Source organism: Sycon ciliatum, unplaced genomic scaffold (genome assembly GCF_964019385.1).
Source record: "Sycon ciliatum unplaced genomic scaffold, ocSycCili1.1 SCAFFOLD_287, whole genome shotgun sequence".
NCBI lineage: Eukaryota > Metazoa > Porifera > Calcarea > Leucosolenida > Sycettidae > Sycon > Sycon ciliatum.
In genome coordinates, this window is record NW_027044571.1 from 1 (window position 1) to 19,447 (window position 19,447).

The window sequence follows — 19,447 nt, forward strand, 5'->3', positions numbered from 1 at the left end:
CGAACGTACCTTGCCAGAGTGCTCAAACTGACAAGTCAGTGAGCTCTGTACATTGTATACATAGGTGTGCTGGTAAATCCAACAATTTTGAAGCCAACATAAAAAAGGAAGAACCCCCCCCCCCCCCCTTGGCTGCATTTTCTTGCATGTGTGCCTTTATAATAATAATATCCATCACCATAGGTTCTGGTACTTCTGCATGACAGGTGCATGTACTTGACTGACAGGTACTTGAAATAGCTGTCAAAAGCCCAGAAAGTCGTTATTCAAGCAGTGAATATGACCTCGGGGCACTAAAAGCATGTCGCTATACGCGAATTGTCGTTATTCAGATAGTCGTTATATCCGAAGTTAAATGTATACAGTTAGATGGGACTTTGCTCTGGGCATAGAAATTCGGTCGTTATTCGCGAATTGTCGTTATATCCGCAGTCGTTATTAGCGAAGTTGACTGTATATCGAATACTCGAGCGCTTGCTCGAAAATTCGAAAGGAGTGAGGACTCGCTTCGCAAAATACTCAAAGTATCTTATGCACAGTGTACTGTATGCTTGTACATCAAGCACGTCTGTTACTCTGACCAGTACTGATAACCCATGCAAGTGTGAAATTATTACTTGTCCCTACTTACGAACGAAAGACGTAGTTCAGACTATTTCCTGCACTAGGCTGCATGCAAGACTACATGAGTATCAGGTGTAATACGTTCAGTGTTACGAGAGTGTGTGCAGTACATTGTTTTATGTTGTCAGTAAAATACTCGTACTCGCTCGAATACTCGCTCGTTTTTTCAAAGAGTACTCAAGTCCTCAATTTTGGCACTCGTTTCACCCCTAGGCCAAACATGCATACACTGAATGCCTGTGCTCTGTGCACTCTGTGCTTGTGCAGGTCAAACCGACTGCCAGGTCCTGTCACCACCGGCACTGGGCTCAATGACCGTGAACGGCTTGATGTTCAGCAACACGACCACGTTTGTGTGCACATCTCCCTATGTCCTTATGGGCTCGGCCGTGCGTACTTGTGAAATCAACGGCCAGTGGAGCGGTGTGCAGCCAGCTTGCGTCCGTAAGTACATGTACCTATGCTCGACTGGCTTGTATTATGCATTCCCGTTCATCACACCGCTCATACTGTCAAATGCTGCCTCTTCTCATTCACAATGGCATGGGTCACATTAGATAGGCCTGGTGCAGGTATTGCCAGTTCCTTGCTTGCTGCAGTACAGTATGACATTAACTTAGCTGGTAAGCAGTGCATGTGTCCATGGCAAGTGTTAATTTTGTCCATTGCTTCCCAACCCATGTGTAGTGACGACTGCTGCTCTGAGTGCGGCCAGTGACGAGCTAGTCAAGGACTCCGTCTCAGAACGCATGACACAAACGTGTAAGCCTAGTATTGCTGCATAATTGAGAGCAATTTCTCCTACTGCTGACTGCTGAAAATGTTGTGTCCTTCACAACTAGTCTCTTTGTTTTAAGAAGTCTGCCTCTTTCATCGATTCGTGTTTACCTAGCTGCGTTACGCTATTAGTAGCCTATTACCTGTTGTGCAATGGGGCTGGCCTAAAAGCTGCTCGCTCAACAGTTGTGTTGAATGGCATAGAGGGAGAGACGCCAAGCCGCCTCGGCATATTTGCGGATAGAGCTTTTATTAGAAAGGAAAAGGACATATGGATACGAGTTAAGAGTAACTGTCCACCACTGTAACTAGCTACTACAGTAAAAAAAATGCAACAACTAGGCACAAAACTGACAGAGTGCTGAGACATTCGACGACCTGACTCCTAGCTTCAACACATCTCCGTAGCGCTAACCAACAGCCTTCCAACTTGGAAGGTTCAAGGTTAAAAGGAGAGACCAAAGAGGGGAAGGTAAGCGCAACGAAAATGAGCACAAGCTAGTAGTTGAAGCTACAGTCCCACAAGAACAAGAAATGTTGATTGTTACTGGACGATGACGAAACCAGTATTACCTTTCCCTCTTTGGTCTCTCGTTAACACTACGGAGATGTGTTGAAGCCAGGAGTCGGGTCGTCAAATGTTTTAGTGCCTGGTTGTTGCACTTTCTGACTGTATTTAGTATATAGTGACAGTTACTCTACACTCATATCCATACGTCCTTTTCCTTTCTACATTAATTTTTTCTATTGCCATATTGGCTCAATATCCGAGTTTCAAAGAGCTTTTAGTGGACGACTTAATCCATTTTCGGCAATACTTACAACGATCCAATCAGTCATATTGTAGATCAGGCTATGCTGTGGGTAAGTATACTACTGGCCTTGTATGGCTTATTGTTTGCCAGCGAGTATTTAGCATCATCTACTAGTATTCACTCGTTTGACAGCCAAAGAGTATTTGTGTGGGAGGCTGGGAGTCTCGCACCTGACTTGGTCACGTTGCGCCTGAAGGTCACTAAGACGCGGCCATATACGTTGGAGCCGTCGCAGTTCCATCTACTGTCGACGAAACATGCCCGGTATTGGCTATTCCGGTACATGACAGCCCATGCCTGTAGCACCAAGCCTGTGTTCACGTTTGCCAAAGGGATCCACCTTACTCGGCCTTATTTAAATAAGATACTCTGTCACGCTCTCAACTGTTATCAGGTTAGCTCCCGCTCCATGCCCATTGTTGGAGCGACAGTCCTGGAATCCAGAGTTGCAAGTGAGGTGGTGATACGGCAAGCAGACGGTGGCAAAGTACGGCTTAAAATCTCTACATCTGGCAAGTGGCCGGCATACCACCCCAATGGACATCGGAACAGTACACGTAGAGTAGCATCTCTACGTGACAGGGTATGAGCGCAAGTGAGTTCTTATGCTCTACTAATGTGCATTGATTCTGTGACTATAGTTGGTGTACAGATCTCATCACATGTGCCTTAGGTGGGATTTGCTATTGTCACTGTAAAATTCAGCCCTAACAAACAGTGTGATGGATGAATTTGACTCCAGGTATCTGCTTTTGGGAATGCCATGTATGCATGTCTGGCGTGCTGCTGCTATAATGTTGTGGCAGCAGCATTTTGGTGCGATGGACTGTTCTTGTAACGGTGTACCTACCCATTTGCTGTTGCCGGATGCCGTGTTTTGTCAGTTGTGCCTGTTTGAAGGTGCCAGGCCAGCTTGTGTTGGTGCGTTCCCGTTAAGTTGCCAGGGCACCATATTTGTAACGGCGTTCCCGTTTTGCTGTTGTGGGGCTGTGTTTGTATCGGTGTGTTCCCGTTGAAGTTGACGGGCACCACGTTAGTGGATTGTGCCTGTTTGAAGTTACCAGGCCAATCCTGTAACGCACACCCGTTTGCTGATAATTGGGGACATGTTTGTCCATTTTGCTCGAGATTCACATGGCTGCGCCAGTTGCCTTGTGCGGATTAGACTGTTATCTGGCACTAGTCTTGATCTGTTTTATTCAGATTCAGATCAGCTATTGTTCCTATACGAGAAAATCTGTGGGTGCACATTCAATTCATTTGCAGATTTGCGTGCTTCTCCTGCAACGGGCGTTTACATGGTACATGGTGTGTGGGCGTATGTGTGGTGTGTTCATGCTGTACAGGCCAGTATTGCCAAGCACTGGGGACGGACCTTTGGCAATCTGAAGAATGTTTTGTCCGAGAATTGATCCTTGGATCTGTGGCGTTGCAGTTGTGGTGCTCCCGACCCTCTTGCGCGATGGCCGCGGAGACTTGGCGAAAAGTTCGAGACATACGGCATCTCAATATCTTCCACCACAATCAGTACATCAGCACCACCATCGAGTGCAGCGACATCAGCAATAGAAGACGCACATGATATCATTCACCCTTACGGCCTTAGCGAAGACCCGGGAATACCTGAGAAGATGTTAGCCGCAACTTTACTGGAAAAGTCGTCGGTGACAACGGCACTCCATATTTTAGCTGCATGCAGTTAGGTCTCTCAACAAGTGTACCCAAAGTTTTCAAGCTAATATACAAGCAAATTCACTAGGGGCCGAGTATATTTTCCTACACCTCTCCCTGTTTGTTGTTGTTATTTCTGCATTCAAATTGTTTGTGTACCTGTACATTTATTACAGTAGAGCCACGTATCCACGGCTGTTGTTTCCAAGGTCAGGCTCGTCAGTTATACAAACCTTTCAGCAATCTGGCCTTAGGCTTAGTTCCTTGACTTCTTGTACCACCTTCTTAGATGCACATCCCACTGGATAGTGAGCAATACGTGTGTAGCAGAATCTGTATTCCAGAAAAGCAGAGACTTGAGTCTATTGACACTGCGTTTCGTTTTAAAACGTTATTGGCTGTGGTGTTCCTAGAGGTATACTATACATGTACATTCCTGGGTCCCACGTTCTGTGACGCCCGACTGTATTCGTGGTGCCTCAACAACTTTTAATTTTGTGCACTCGGGAAAACCTGCCTGAGGCTGTGAGGCTGCAGAGTGTTGGCTGTGTTTTGCTTTAAAAAAACCATCTGGTCTCCCCAGATTTTCTAGTCTGGCCCTGAATTTTGCCACTCTTCGGTTTCAAAACCTAGTGTGGTGGTGGAAAGCCTAGCAGTGTTGTGTGTGCATGTGTGTATTTTGTACAGTGCTGGCGAGAGAAATCCAACCTCGTTAATAAAGTAGCGCCGCCTTCGAGAGCACAGACCGGTCCAGTATGTTTACTACTAGGGCTGCGTAGCGCCCGGTGCAATTTTATTCATAAGGTTGGATTTCTTTGGCCAGCACTGTAGTTAGAAGTAGGTCCTCTAAGGTCCTCTGTTTGTGCGCAATTGTGGTCACAGTGGCAGTAGTGGGTGAGGGGTAGACTCAGTTACTACGAAGATGGTGTATACATGATTGTGTATACAGTCATGTAGTTGAATGTTACTTCGGGCTTAGACCCAGAGGTTCTTGCAATGATGACCCCGGGTTTATGTACATGTATCATTCAGCTACCGTTGTCATAATGGCACTAGTTGATAGAACACCTGTATAAGTACAGGCTGTATATCTAGCATTTTCCAAAATAGCACTCCGTACTTCGAGGCTGCAGCCGTTTTGCATGCAACGTTGTATGTGTTGATCGGTTGACAGCATGTGACAAAGCCGAGGACACACTAGTGTATCAGGAGCACTGTTATTTAACACAGTGCGTCCCCCGCCTTGTCATGTTAATTTATCAAACAAGGCTTACCTATACCAACATTATAAATGTAGGGCTGTGCATGCTTTCAAAATTCTTCCTTGTTGAAGTAGAATACCGTGCTTGTGGGGGCTTTAGTAGTTCCTTTGCCAGATGTTCTATGCGTATCTCAATGACATCAGTTTCAGCACTCGGACAAGGCACATTCGGGCCTACACATGTAGCCTTGAATTCTGGCTTGGAGGCATTATTTATCTATTTTCATGGCTGCTAGGTTCATCCTTAGTTAAGAGTTATTTCTCCGTGATTCGCTGATGAGTCCACAAAGGACGAAACAGCTAGACAGTACTAGTGCTGTCCCCAGATCGTGTATTCTAAATCCATAATACTGACGCTCAATCTCCAGACAGCTGTTTCAGCCTTTTAGGTCCCATCAGTGGAGCTCAGAGCGGGAGGTTAAACAAATGGCAATACGGTCTATATGAAATGAACAAAAAAAGCAATTTGAAAATGGCTCAAAGCATCAAAGTCAGCGAGCTATCTGCAAGACACGCACAAAGAGAGCTTTGCACGAAGGCAGATACATATTACATATACCTTTGACACTAACCAAAAAGAGTGCTCGATCAAGTCAACGCAATGCAGCGTAATGCGGTGATCGAGTCTATAAAAAGCTATAGTGACATGTAGCCAGGCCCCCAGCACAATAAGCTGACTTGCATCATGCTAAAATCGTTCACACAAATCTCTTATAATAATTATTATATAGATTGCAGGATAGGGTGGTTGCACCAGGAAGTGCTGTCTCTGCGATAGTGGGACCAGCCAAGATTGCAGTACAGTCGTCCACCATCAATCCAGCACTTCATTGGCCCACGCCCTCGATACACCAGCATGATTTCCGGAGTTATTACCATTCATTGACACATGCCCCCCCCCCCCCAGTTCTTCGGCACCTGACCCGAGTTCTATTTGGGCCGCACTACTTTGTAGCAGTCATACTATAGTACTAGAACTGGATGCACGTGATATCCACTGGAGCTGGCGCTGGCCATGAGCTGACCCACCGCCGTGCCTCCCAGTGTCAATTTTGCTTATGTGATCCTACCACAATCTGGAACATTATCAGTACTCGCCTCTGTTGACTTGCCAGCACTAGTTCTGGTGGATCTGGGCATGTTTCTGCCTTCTCTTAAGCATGTATTCTCCTGCAGGTGCATATTTCACCTCCTTCTAATGCGTGAGCACATTTTCTGTGGAGATTCAACGACACATACACCAGAAAATACAGAACGGAACAGTGGCTGCCAATGCGACACAAGTACCACATAGACCTAAAAACTCATAAGTACCCTGGGAGTTAGATGCATTTACGGGCAGTATGCCAGGATTTGCGCAGCTAATTTAAAATCAGATAAGCAATGCTGTGTGCTACCTAGGCGGCATCTTGGACTCAAAAACCAACCGATTGTGGTCCAACCCAACCGACAGCGTTGTCGGTGGGTTCCGATTGGCAGGTGTTGGATGGACGTATGATCCATGCGTCCCCACAAGCAATGAGAAGTTAACAATGCCACTAAGGATATAATATCGCGGACAGCAGTACAATGAAACTGGGCCATTCATTATCAGCAATATCAGGGGTATATCCCATCCGATAAGACGTACAGCTCGTGTATGGCGGACTTTACAGCAGGTCCCGACATAGCTTGCCCCGTGCCCTTTACCACTCCTGGGCCAAAACTGTTGTACAATATTCGAGAGGGTCTAGCCTAGTGAGTGTGAACAGAACCTGGCAAACCATATCTCCAAGTGATTCACATGTTGGTATATTCTCCGTTATCATTCATCAATTCCGAGCAATTTGACACCCTAATATTCTCGCACCACTACTGCTGAAGTATTGACCACAAACCATGTTCCATTTGACTTACAAACGGAACTTGCAAAAGGCATGACAGCATTGGAATCTGTAAAGACTCTCGCATTATTAGTAGGGCTGAAACGATCATTCAATAACTCTTAACGATCAACCAATATCATTAACGATTGATATATTGGTTTTATCGATTCTTGTCGGCTCTACCCGTGTACCTCGAACACCAGTTTATGAAAAAATTCCACGATACTTTTGCTACGTTAGAAATTTGTGGCACCGCACTGTTGACATCTGTAGACATCTGGCTGGTTTATCAACATGACCTAGAGGATTTCATGTTGTTTCTAGAGGGAAGAATCTTCTGATCACCCTCTGGCAACTGCTCTTATCTCTGACCTTTCCCGCAAATGAACTGAAAAGACAAAGAGTGCTCTCTTCCGATCTCTTTCAAAGCCACAAATCAATTTTACTGCGCTTGAAAGTACATGATTGTACTCGTATTCACTATCGGATGGAGTGCAAGGGCTGGAATACTGTCACTCATATACATGCATAAAAAATTGTTAGCACTCGTTTTGAACACTAACGATTATCGATTGCACTCTTAACGATCGATATGCGAGTTATCGGTATAATTGTTTCAGCCCTTATTATTAGCCACCATACATACCTTTCGGGAAGTCGGTTGGAAGCAGAATGCTCGGAGAGCAGAGCTGAGTGAGATCTGCATACAGTAACACAGCGACAATGAATCACATGAACAGAAGGTATCCGTACACATCTGAATATGCGCTTATGGGAGGAAAATCCGTGCGACAAAAGAGGATCGTGCTATGCAGGTGTATGTCTTACCCGGGTACGTACTAAGTGAGTTCCACCGTACGTATATAATTGTATTGCAATTGAATCACTATACTGACTGGAGCCAAAAATATCAATTGGCACTTACTCCGGTTACCCGAATGTTTCGGTACCACTATCATTAGGTTTGTTGCAATCGAACCAAGTCATAGTTGAGTCATTTTCAATGCGTTAGGTGTTACCTGATGTGCCCACTGCATCAGCCGCTATGTCATATTCCACCAGGCATGCACCAAACCAGGCGCAATGCGCACACTGATGATGGTGGTTGTCACACAACGAGCAGTAGTAAAAGTGAAAGCACATTTTGCATGTGATTTTGTTGTAATTTGTGCCAGTCGAATTGTCTCAGTGTAACTAGTTTATCGTTAGCTTACTAGTTTGTTTAGGCCATCATTTTTTATATCTATGTTTCGCGTTAGTTCAACTTCCAGAATCATATGCGAGAGGTGGAAAAAAATAAAAAGTTGCAAAATAATAAAAAAGGCTCATCAGAGGTGTATGCACTGTACATAGCACAATAGCTCGTGCATGGTGTACATTCGAAAGAAAAATCGTACATCGAAGCACAACATCTGGGTTATCAGCAAGAGTAAATATTCACTTTGGACAGAGGAGGCATCCGTTGGTGCCTATGCTTCGCTGGATTATTGTACTCAGACTTCGGCAGCGGTGCAGCAAAGACCTCCGGAACGACGCATCCTCTCAACTTCAGGCGATCAATGCTGTCTGGTGTTAGCTCATAGAATATTGCTCCCAGATGCCGAACAAACGATTTGCCAACGCTGGCCTAGAGGCCATTTCTGAATCTCAGCTTCGCCGTATGCAACCAGTCCACACTGATGACTCGTACAATCGTACACTCACCGTGCATGTAAGATTTTTTATTTTTTTCTGAAAAAAATCAAAACGTATGGGTGCGGACGACGCGCAACATAGCTATAAAAAATGATGGCCTTATACAAAAGAGAAAGACCAAGGAACTACAAGTTACGCTATACTGTCCACTAACACCACCAGTTACTAAACAATCAGCTCATGCGATAGCATTGCACGACACTGAACAGCTCTAGCACATCTTGGATGCGCACTCCAACAGCCTTGTGGACGACGACCGTCACTGGAGAATCGGTCCGTCGCTCCACCAGCCCGGCGGCACAGTGGGCAGTGCCTTGGGGGTGTCAGGCATGGATCAGGCTGATAAGGACGTGGTGGAGACGGAAATGATGTTTGCAAGGAAGAGTGATGATATGCGTATATGCTCTCCGCCAGTTGTTGAAGCAACAGTCCGGCAGTGGAAAGTCGGCAAGGTTAAAATAAGTGACCAACTGGGTGAAAGTACACCAAATGTGGCCCATCTCTTGAATGGTGCGGACCACGGCAAGGACCTGAAGTTGAAGGTCGTCAATGGCAACACCGCATGGTCGACGTCAATGGGAACATCAAGCCATCAAGTTGGTGGAACTATGGAATGTCCGTCGCAGGCTGCAGCGACAGGGTAACGTGCTCAGGGAAGAGTACAGTGACGATGATCAGCTGTGTCTTGCACGCAGTCGTGTTGATCGTGGCGTGCAGAACAACAGAGACAGTTGCGGTATTCGTACATTTGTCAGTTTAGGATTGTGATCCCCAGGAAGTCCTTTGGTGAGGAGTGATGTCACGCAACGAGCAGTAGTCAAAGTGAAAGGACTTCTTGCATGTGATTTTGTTGTAATTTTGTAAGATGTGGTGGCAGAACTTTCAGCTGGTAGTGGGTGATGGGCTGGCGGTGTGACAACAATTACGGGCTTGACGAACGACATAATTATGGCGAGTCGATCTTTGGCCAGTTGCTGAGTTGGAGATAGTCACCGTAGACCCAGAGATCTGGTCCACGGTCCAGGGGTTGGGATCCCACTGTGGTGAGAGCTTGTGTGCCTGCTCATTGCGGCGTAAGACGCGCTGACCAGGAGTGAGGATGGGGGCGTTTGACCGGCGGGTGGCATTGGTAGCGTCGCACTGGGATTGGCGGAATTGCTGGTCACGGTGGGCAGCTGAAGGCAAGTCTGGTGCGGCTGCCGTAATGCAGGGTATGCTGTCGCGGATGGGGCGACCAAACATGAGTGTTGCCGGTGCCTCGTGAATGGCAGGGTGTGGCGTGGTGCGGTACGCTAGGAGCCATTGGTCTAATGCAACATTGATGTCTTCGCCAGCTAGTTTGGCAGTTCGCAGAACTTTGCCAATGGTACGGTTGAGGCACTCCGTTTGCTTGTGGCCACAAAGGAGGGGTGTAGCGGTGCTGGATAGCGTGTTGCGCGAGGAAATCAGCAAAAGCCGAAGAACGGAACTGAGGACTGTTGTCCGAGACTAGCTCTTCGGGCAAGCCGAACATGGATAATGTAGAGCGCAGAGCTTTAACAACACCGGCCGTAGTGGGTGTCGTGCTGAACACGTTGATGACCGGGTAGCGAATCAACTGGTCGATAGGGGCAAGCAGGTGCTGACCGTTTGGCATGGGTCCATACAAATCGACGAAGACTCGTTGCCACGGCTTGGTGGACGGTGGTGTGGGCACGGACTCCTGGACGTAGCGGTGTCGTTGAGAGAGTTGCTTGGCACGGAATACATTGCCGGCAGAGTGCTTCGGCTTCAGTAGCCATGTTGGGCCACCAAACCTTGCTGTTGAGCCGTTGCTTGGTGCGGACAATATCTTGGTGGCCCGCATGTGTAAGCTGCAGGGTAAGCCGTTGGAATGACGAGACGGTCGTTGCGGAGTAGTAGACCGTCACTCTCAGACAGTTCATGGCGGAGGGCAAAGTACGGGCGGACCGTGGTGTGGTTGGAATCCCAGCGGCCAGATTGCAGAGAGGAAAGGATGGCTTGCAGTGTGGTGTCTGCGGTGGTGGCGTCCGCAATCTCCTTCAGAGCCAACGCATTTGGCTTAGCTGCTGTAGCTAGGGCATGTATGTACGCAGTGTCTTTCTGTGCGCCGATGTTTGGCAAGTCGGGATGAGGCTGCGGATTGCGACTGACGACGTCGGCCGGGTTTTCTGGGCCAGGCTTGTACTGGAGCTGGAAGCTGAGATCCTGCAGGCGGAGGACCATGCGCTCAATTCGTGGCGGAGGTCTCGATCCGACGGCCATGAGTTGCAGGAGCGGCTTGTGGTCGGTGACAACGGTGAACTGTGGATCACCTTGTCAAGCAGTGGTGAAAGCGAAGGCAGCCAAACTTGACACCCAATGTTTCCCGTTCAGTTTGATAATATTGCTGCTCGACGCCGGAGAGTGCACGGCTGGCGAATGCTACAGGTGCATCGTGGCCGTTGTCTTGCCGTTGACACAGGATTGTGCCGAGGCCGGTGGGCGACGCGTCGACATACAGTGATGTGTATCGCTTGCGGTCAAAGTATTGCAGCATGCAGTCTTCGGCGATGGCCTTCTTCAGTGCATCAAATGATTGCTGCTCAACATCAGTTCAACGCCAAACAGTACCTTTCTTAGTGAGAGCAGGGAGTGGCGTGGTGAGATCGGCCGTGTTACGAATGTAACGGCGGAGGAAGTTGGTGAGACCCAGGAAACTCTGTATGTCGCTGACGCAAGATGGCGTAGAGAATGTAGCCACAGACTGCTGGTGGCTGGGAGAGGCGCGGATGCCCTTGTCGGAGTAGACGCTAGCCATGAACTTGAGCCGAGGCTTGAGGATGTGACATTTGTGACATTTGGCTACGTTGAGTGTAACGTTGTGATCTTGGAGCCGCTGGAGGCAGGCGGCGAGTCGTCGGTTGTGCTCTTCGACGCTCTTACCAAAGTTGAAGATGTTGTCGTGGACGTTCTTCACACCGTCGAGGCCAGCGAGCCATGGCGTCCAGTGTGCGCTGTAGGATCTCGGATGCGGACGATACGCCCATGGGCAGACGTTTACAGTGCAAAACTGCGTAGCGATGTGATTTAGGGTGGCCTGGCTCTCCACAGCGGTAGCAGAGCGATGTGCTGGATTCCTGCTGGCCTGGAGCGCGAGTGGCGACTGGGGCAGGTGGCTGGTGGTACGAGTTTGCAGCTGGATGTGGCGAAGACTGCATCGGTCGACGTGACGGAGTTGAAACAGTAGCGGGAGGCGGCTGTGGCCTTTTGTAGAACGGTGGCTGATGACGGAGGGCATTGATCGAGTCTTGTGTGCGCCGGAACGCCGTCGTCTGTTCCACTGACGCTTCAAATGCTCTGGCGGCCTTGAGCGCCTTGGCGAGATCAAGGGACGCAGTCTCCAGCAGTTTTCTGCGTAGTGGATCGGACGTGCATCCTGCCACAATTTGATCACAGAGAGCCACGTTCTTCTGGGCATCGTCGGCGAAGCTGCAGGTCGTTGCCGATGCCAGCAAACGAGTATAAAACGTGTCTTACGTTTCGCCAGGCTGCTGGGTGACCTGCCGGAAGTGGAAGCGGGCCATGCTGGGGCTCTGCTTCGACTGAAAGTAGTCGGCGGCGGCGGGTATGAGGCCGTCGAGATCGTTGCCAGTGTTGGCTAACGTAGGGACGAGCTGCTGGATGTCCTTGCCGGCCACATACTGGAAAGTGTCTCTCTGGCGAGTGTCATCCGAGATGCCGGCTGCTGCGACATAGAGTTGGAAACACCGTTCCCAGGCAAGAAAATGGGCAGCAGCGTCGTAGAGACTGCTGTAGATCGGGAATGGCTCCGGAGGCGGTAGTGACAGTAGGGACATGGCGAGGATCAGGCGTTTGCTCGCAGCGCCAATGTAATGTTGTTCTCTTGCTGTATTCCAAACAACAACTAGCTCGGAGCTCCGGAAAGCTCCGCAATAGTGAGGTTTTGCATTCCGAATTTCGGCTCGGCGTTCTTTGGTCATTTGTCGAACATCAAAATGTCGAATTTTCGCACCGACGTTTGTTTTGCAAGTCGAAAATGATGTGTTTTTGATTTCGTGAGCCCCAGCATCAGCAATGTCCTGTCCCGTGCTCCTTTTCTTGCTGATTCCGACAAACTTTGATCGCGCCCAAAGAGTCGAGGGCCAAACCTGCCTCCTCAGTCGCCTCAGAAAAACCAACTCCATGGCCAAGTCAAATTTTATGGGTATCGCCATAGTCTTTTCAGCCACACAGATGACGGTGAGGACACTCCAGGCGAAAGAGAGTAGGCAGGCAGTGAAGAGGCGCAATCAGAGGTAGCTGACGATGCTGATGTCGTCAAAGACGCCTGCGAAGGCATGCCAAGATAAGAAACCTCTTTGAATAAATCACGCGCTAGCGCTCTTCCACAAGAAAATTCATCCGAAAAATATGTTCGGCAAAGTGAGCTTTTTCCGAACAAACATGCCGCATCTTCGTGTGCATTTTCGACCTCGCTCCCGCGTGCCGAATCTTTTGCCGAATTTCGGAATGCAAAACCTCACTAATATGATGCCAACAGAATGTATTGGTGTGCGTGCATGCGGACAGAGTCGGTGCGTACCGACTGTCAGCACAGGTGTGGAAAGCAGCATATGTAAATGGATAGGAGCACAAACGGTGCCGCGTGCATATATGTGTCGGTAGAGCATGAGACTCTTAATCTCAGGGTCGTGGGTTTGAGCCCCATGTTAGGCGCCAAATGTCGTCTCGGTTGGAGAACGAGCTGCCTCTACTATACCCTCGCCACGCCACACATCAAACGGACTAGTCAAGTGGTTTTTCTCTAGAGCTAGAGAGAGAGCTATTCATTACTACACTTCAGGAGACGACGGGAGAACTGACAACTGACATGGCGAAAAGAAAAATGATATCGGAAAGTGGTGCCCTCATCAGCACAAAAAGTGGCGTACTCGATATCATATCAGCACAAAAAGGTGCACGTGTCAGCAATACAACAAAGCAGCGCAGCAGCATATACGGGTCAACAGCACAGAGACACAAATACAGCAGCAGGTACGACAAAGAGACAACACGTGCAGCCACATGTACAACATATGGGTGTGACAGTCCATATATGTACGTGTGAACACTACACACGATGATAACATGCAAAGTATGGAGACCCAGACTGTGTGGTCAGCAGGACACAGCCCGTACAGGATGGAACAGACAACTAAACGTAATATAGCACCACGTACCGGCGGACTAGTCGACGCTGATGGGAGAAGTGGCACCCCCTGAGGCAGCTACGGATGCTAGAACTCTACAGCCAGAGTGAGTCGGAGTGAGACCAACACCAATATAAAACAAAAAGGTACACCACACCAGGAAGCAAGTCAAATAAAGATGTGTGAACAACAGCCACACACCACAGAAAAGCATACAGAACAAAAACTCAATTACCGACACCATAGACACTGCAAAATCCAAACAGGAGGAAAATACTAACTCCCTGAGGACACTGAGCATGAGGCAAACGAGCAAGCAACCTCTTGCCGATGTTCCACCGTGTAACAACAACCGCGCTGGCCACCGGACTGTATGGTAGGGGTATTACACCTGGACCTCAAGGCCAACGGGCGAAGGACAGCAGGCCGGGCCCAGGTAAATACAATGAGGAGCACTGTATACAACTACAGAAATAACCCAAACCCATGCCAATTTGACCAACATACCTTCCCTGCGCATCTATTCCTAGTGTACGGGTCTGAAAGATGAAAGATGGAGCGCTTGTATACACGGGCCCGGAAAGCCTGCTTCGGCCGCCCGGCAGCAGCTTCGTAGTGGTGGTCAAGGGTCGAAGACCGACGGATACGGATCAACTCCCCAGTGAACACACCTTTGCCCATACTACAGGGGTGGTTACTACCGACAAGCAGATACAGGAAACGATTGGTGACCTTGAAATGAGGCTTCACCGCCACGTATCCCTTACTACGGAAAACTGTGGTGTCCAGGAAATCAATGCCATCATGTGCCAGTTCATGAGAAAACTTGAGGGCCGAACACTTATTATTCCTATCTAAAGTGCGCTGAACTTGACCTTCGCAACCATGCAATGATAAAGCGTCTATAAACCTGAACCTCTAAACCCTCCCCCTCTAAGATCGGCAAAACGTACCGCTTCTCCAAATACAGCATAACAATGTCGGCATAGACCACTGCTGCAGGCGAACCCATGGCAGTCTCTTGGATCTGCCGAAACACATCGTTACCATACACGAACTCATTTTTCTTCCGAATGACTGACATCAAGGAAGTCACTGCTGTTAATAACCATGTACGAAGGGCGAGGGGCATCCACCTTGTATACCTGTGTGTGATATACCACGACAACCGAGCTCGTTGGATTTGTTGGTGTAGTAAAGGCTGGTCACATCTATACTCAATTATAAATGATCGTCCCGCACAGGCAAACCTTCTACCAAGTTGATGAAATCCGCAGTTGAGGTCAGAACAGTACTTTCCTCACATACATACGGGTTCAGTAGAAAGTCAGTGAACTCAGCGGGATAGTAGCCAGGACTATTTAGATTAACAATAGGCCTAACCTTCAGGACCCAGGACTTATGTGTTTTGAGAAGTCTCCTGAAAACGGGCATGCGCCCCGGTGCGACTAAGAACAGTGACATACCAAGTGACATTATATTAGTGGGCTTACGATGCTCAATGCGATGCCTAGTCATGGCGAGTAAACAATTGACTCGGGTCGCTCACACGAAGTCTCAACACAGCCTTGAGCCTGTTGGTTGCCATCGGCAGTCTAGCCGCATGCTCATCTAGCCCCTCAGACAAAAAAACAGTCATTTATAATGTTTGGCATTGTGATGCTGGGCACGACCTATATCATCATAGTGAGATCCGTCCAGGACTACTATCACAATAGACTGCCTTTGAATATGCCTGAGTCCGATCGCGTTCTAGCTCCCAAACTATGTGCTGCATGTGTACACTCCGCCTATGGTTAGTCTACTCCAGAACAACGCGGGGAGAGGTTCATTGGGGGCATGATGTCCCCCCACCCCATTCCCCCCTGCACCTGAAGTACCGGTATTGCCCCCCCCCCCCCTCCCCAAACAAATTACAGGACACAGATGGAGCACTGGGGAGCACGTAGCAGTAGGCAAAGTTGACGATGCCAGTGCAGACACGGCCTGACCTCGGTCACCACACTGGCACCGTATAGTCTCAGAGGGACATAGCTACCAGAGAACACACAGAATGGGAATATATAGTGCTATCTCGGTGGATAGACAACCCCCCATACACAAAATATCTACTGATAGAGTTTTGTGCAGACCCTATGTGCACATATGTGTGGATGAGTACTGGTAAACGGACAGCTAACCCTTGTCTAAGTAAAATAAAGGTAGAATGGGCAAAAAACGGGAAAAGTCTGAAGAAAAAATTGACTGTCACCAAAAAAATAATAATAGCTACACACACGAGGGAACTCGGATGGAGAGCCAAGGATTAAAATTGAAAAAGAGGACCATCAGTTTACGAGTTATCCGTTTTGTCCAACACTTACGGATATAAACGTGATGCAGCTAAGCATCAGGTCGTTGAATGTCATGATCTCATCAGTCAGTTTTTGTGCTGATTGTTGCACATTTTTGACTCAGCAATATTCTGCATATAACCGTTAGTGTTGGACAAAACGGATAACTTGTAAACATGAGGGAACACTCATCCTTACCCAAGTCCCAACGTCAGCACTCGGCGCTGCTCCGAACCAAGAGGGACACTGGAGAGATCGTCCATCAGCTCCTCTCTTGTCCTGCGATCAAATCGCCTAATGCTAAAACACAAGAAGATAGGAAAGGCAAGTAGAATAAATAAATCAATAAAATAATAAACAACAAAACAAGTTTGAACAGCTGCAAACGTAATGGACGATCCGAACAAGACCAATGATATACCTAGCAATAAGTGTGCAGAGTGTGCAGCCCAAGGATAATCATCCCACGGCAAAGTTTATTGTTTAGGGCATAGACTCACAGTAACAGGCTCACCTTTGCTGCATCTCACACCGCTTCACACGGTAATCTACTGTATCACCATGGTAATTTCTGTTGCACATTGCTGCTTGTTTAACAAAAGGCAGAAAACACACCGAATTTCCAGGAATTACCATGGTGATACGGTACTTTAGCTTGAACCTATTGTATGACGGGTTTTCTATGATTCATAATGACCCAGAGAGAAACTAAACCGGTATCGAATTCCTGTCAGCGACGCAATTCTTCTGAGGTGTAAAGTGACTTCAGGAATACATGTATGGTGCAGAAAACTGCGATGCATGCTGATTATTTACTGTGCCCTATTGTGCACCATATACATGGTGGGTTACTCAGGGATAAAGTAGATGCACACAAGTGCCGTGCATCACGGCACAGGTTAGGTTCGCAACTAGCTGCTACAGTGTATTTGTGGTCCGAACTTGCACTCTACTCAGCTCTGCATACGCAAAGAGTGCTGGTGCCGAAATGAACAAGAAGGGTGCTGAGTGGGACGCAACAACACTGACTCTGTATACCCATGTACACAGATATGATAGGGTATGCAGTACCTGCTCTAAGATTTAACACAAACCGGGTACACGTCTACCTGGCACAACTCCTGCAACACTGGGCCAGGGCCAGATGCGTTCAAGTGCGGCTACTGTGTGTCAGGGAGTCGTAAACTTACTTTCGACTTCCTGATGTACATGATTGTACATGTACATGTATGAACGTACTCGCACTGGGCACTCTGGCCGCACGCATCTGCACGCGTATGCAGCCTGTCAGTGGCGGTATACCCTCGAAGTATATAAAAAAGTATAGTACTCGACAGGACTTCCGACCGGGTCGCAGGTAACCCAGTGTTCTTTTTCCAAAAGGTCCAAGTACTCACAAACAGGGCCACTGACCTCGCTCTGGAGCAGACACTGGTAATCTAGGTCCAAGTTTGCTCGATTATGTTCTGACGCTTCATGTGCTTTCATAGCCAAGGTTTCTCACTTTCTTCGCAAGCTCTTTTAGTCTTGAGAGTTGACAACTGCTTATGGTTGTGTTGGCAGAAAACATGTCAGCTAATCTGACAACCGTCCAACCCCATTTTACTGGTAAGTAGTCAGCGAGTGGCTTTAGTGGGCCATACTAGCGGGGAAGTTACGCGGCATATTTGTGCTTCCTTTTTGAAAACACGTTCTCGCTCGAAGGGTTTCTAAACTTTATCCCTGCGCTCATTGATGGAGTTCATCGATGGAGTTGCCAGCGGCACTCTACAGAAGAACAATGTTGTCAAGTTTTTTATGAAAAATTGTCAAACATTTTCAAATTGCTATAAGTTTGGTTAGGGCCGGGTTCCACTGCGGCTCCGCAGCTCCGCTGCTCCACGGTACTTGGCTGCATGCAGCAGAGCGGCGCGGTTCCAGTGACACTCGCCATTCACGGTACCGCGATCGTGCTCGACGTTTTTTGATGACATTTAGCCTGCCTGCGCGAGCGTGAAATCCAAAAAAATCCTCGTGTTCTGGCCTGTGCAACGAATTAAAATTCCCCCGAATAAAACAATTAAGCGCGGGAAACAATGCAAGCCGTGACCGCGGCTTGCATTCTTTTGTATCAAGCAGCGAAGCGAAAGCTGGTGATGAGCCGCGGCCTCGCTGGACCAGCTCGTAATGATGACGTTTCATGCCGTGGATGATGTGCGGCGGAGCGGCAGTGGAACCCAGCCCTTAGGCAAAGGAAATTTGTCATTAATTTGTTTATGCTGCATAGATGGAGAGCTGCACACTCTGGCTTATGGACTCTCGCCTACAGTGTAGTCGTACTGCTAGTGTACTGGCATTACAGAAGACACGAAAAACGAGAACATAATTATGGCGAGAAAGTAACTACTGGCTAAGAATTGCCCTAGGACTTACCGCTTCTCAGTGCTCCATACCAGGAAGTAGTACAATACCTACTCCCTGCTCCATACGAGTGTTTTCTCCTCATTCTCTGCATCCTTTACCCCAGGAGTCTCGTCCATTTAGCGGCTCAAATGCTTGAGCTCCGGATAGCGGAAAATAGCTCGTCGTCCATTAGCGGCTCTAATAGTACCTGGTCTGAAGTGTCGCAGTCTAGCAACTATGATTTTTTCCAGGAGAGTAAGGGTTGCAAACCCAAAGAGACCCTAAGCTTCGTCTATCAAACAAAACAATTGCCCTAAAAAATGGAAGAGGAAAAGAGTGAGCGAGCTGGTCTGAGCGCGCTACTTTTCAAAAAATAGAAGCTGAAAGCCATCAAAGTCAAAGCATTCTGGCTAGCGCGTTTGTGTATGTCACGAGCGCTAGCGCGCTAGTCGCAGCAAACGCTCGCAGGCCAGAGTTAGCGCTATTTGGGCTGTTTGCCGCACGCGGCAGCTGGATGGATCACGTGATCCAAGCTGACAAATAAGGTCCGATGGTTCAGCTACATTGAGCCACAAGCGTGACAGACTAGTGTCGGTGACAGGCTACATAACTGGCATGCACTTGCTAGTGCGGACGGAGCTGTTGGACCCCGCCAACGGCTTGACTGTCTACAGTATACTAGTACAGTGTAACAGACTACTGAGTCTGTGAGTCCAGGAATAATAATAATAATAATTCGCGGGATTCGCGTTGGCATCGCTTGAATGTTCAGAAACACACAAACTAGCCTTCGCTTCCGCAGGCCACCACTATGCCTATGCCTTGCACACCT

General features: G+C 48.2%; 1 protein-coding gene and 1 long non-coding RNA gene across 2 annotated transcripts; one reads left to right on the forward strand and one right to left on the reverse strand.

Annotated features, from left to right (window-relative positions):
* The first annotated feature begins 849 nt into the window (after nucleotides 1–849).
* On the forward strand, nucleotides 850–4,458 carry LOC135830425 (uncharacterized). The gene is made up of 4 exons (XR_010556032.1): nucleotides 850–1,068; nucleotides 1,312–1,386; nucleotides 2,611–2,811; nucleotides 3,563–4,458. It is a non-coding gene; the product is annotated as an uncharacterized LOC135830425 (long non-coding RNA).
* Nucleotides 4,459–5,647: 1,189 nt separating this feature from the next.
* On the reverse strand, nucleotides 5,648–19,176 carry LOC135830424 (uncharacterized). Its single transcript, XM_065342681.1, has 5 exons — nucleotides 18,646–19,176; nucleotides 16,748–16,817; nucleotides 16,432–16,533; nucleotides 7,660–7,713; nucleotides 5,648–5,651 (listed from the first exon to the last, which is right to left on the reverse strand). Exons 1-5 carry the CDS (start codon nucleotides 18,725–18,727, stop codon nucleotides 5,648–5,650), a joined length of 312 nt encoding a protein of 103 aa, XP_065198753.1. The 5' UTR covers nucleotides 18,728–19,176.
* Between the last annotated feature and the right edge of the window lie 271 nt (nucleotides 19,177–19,447).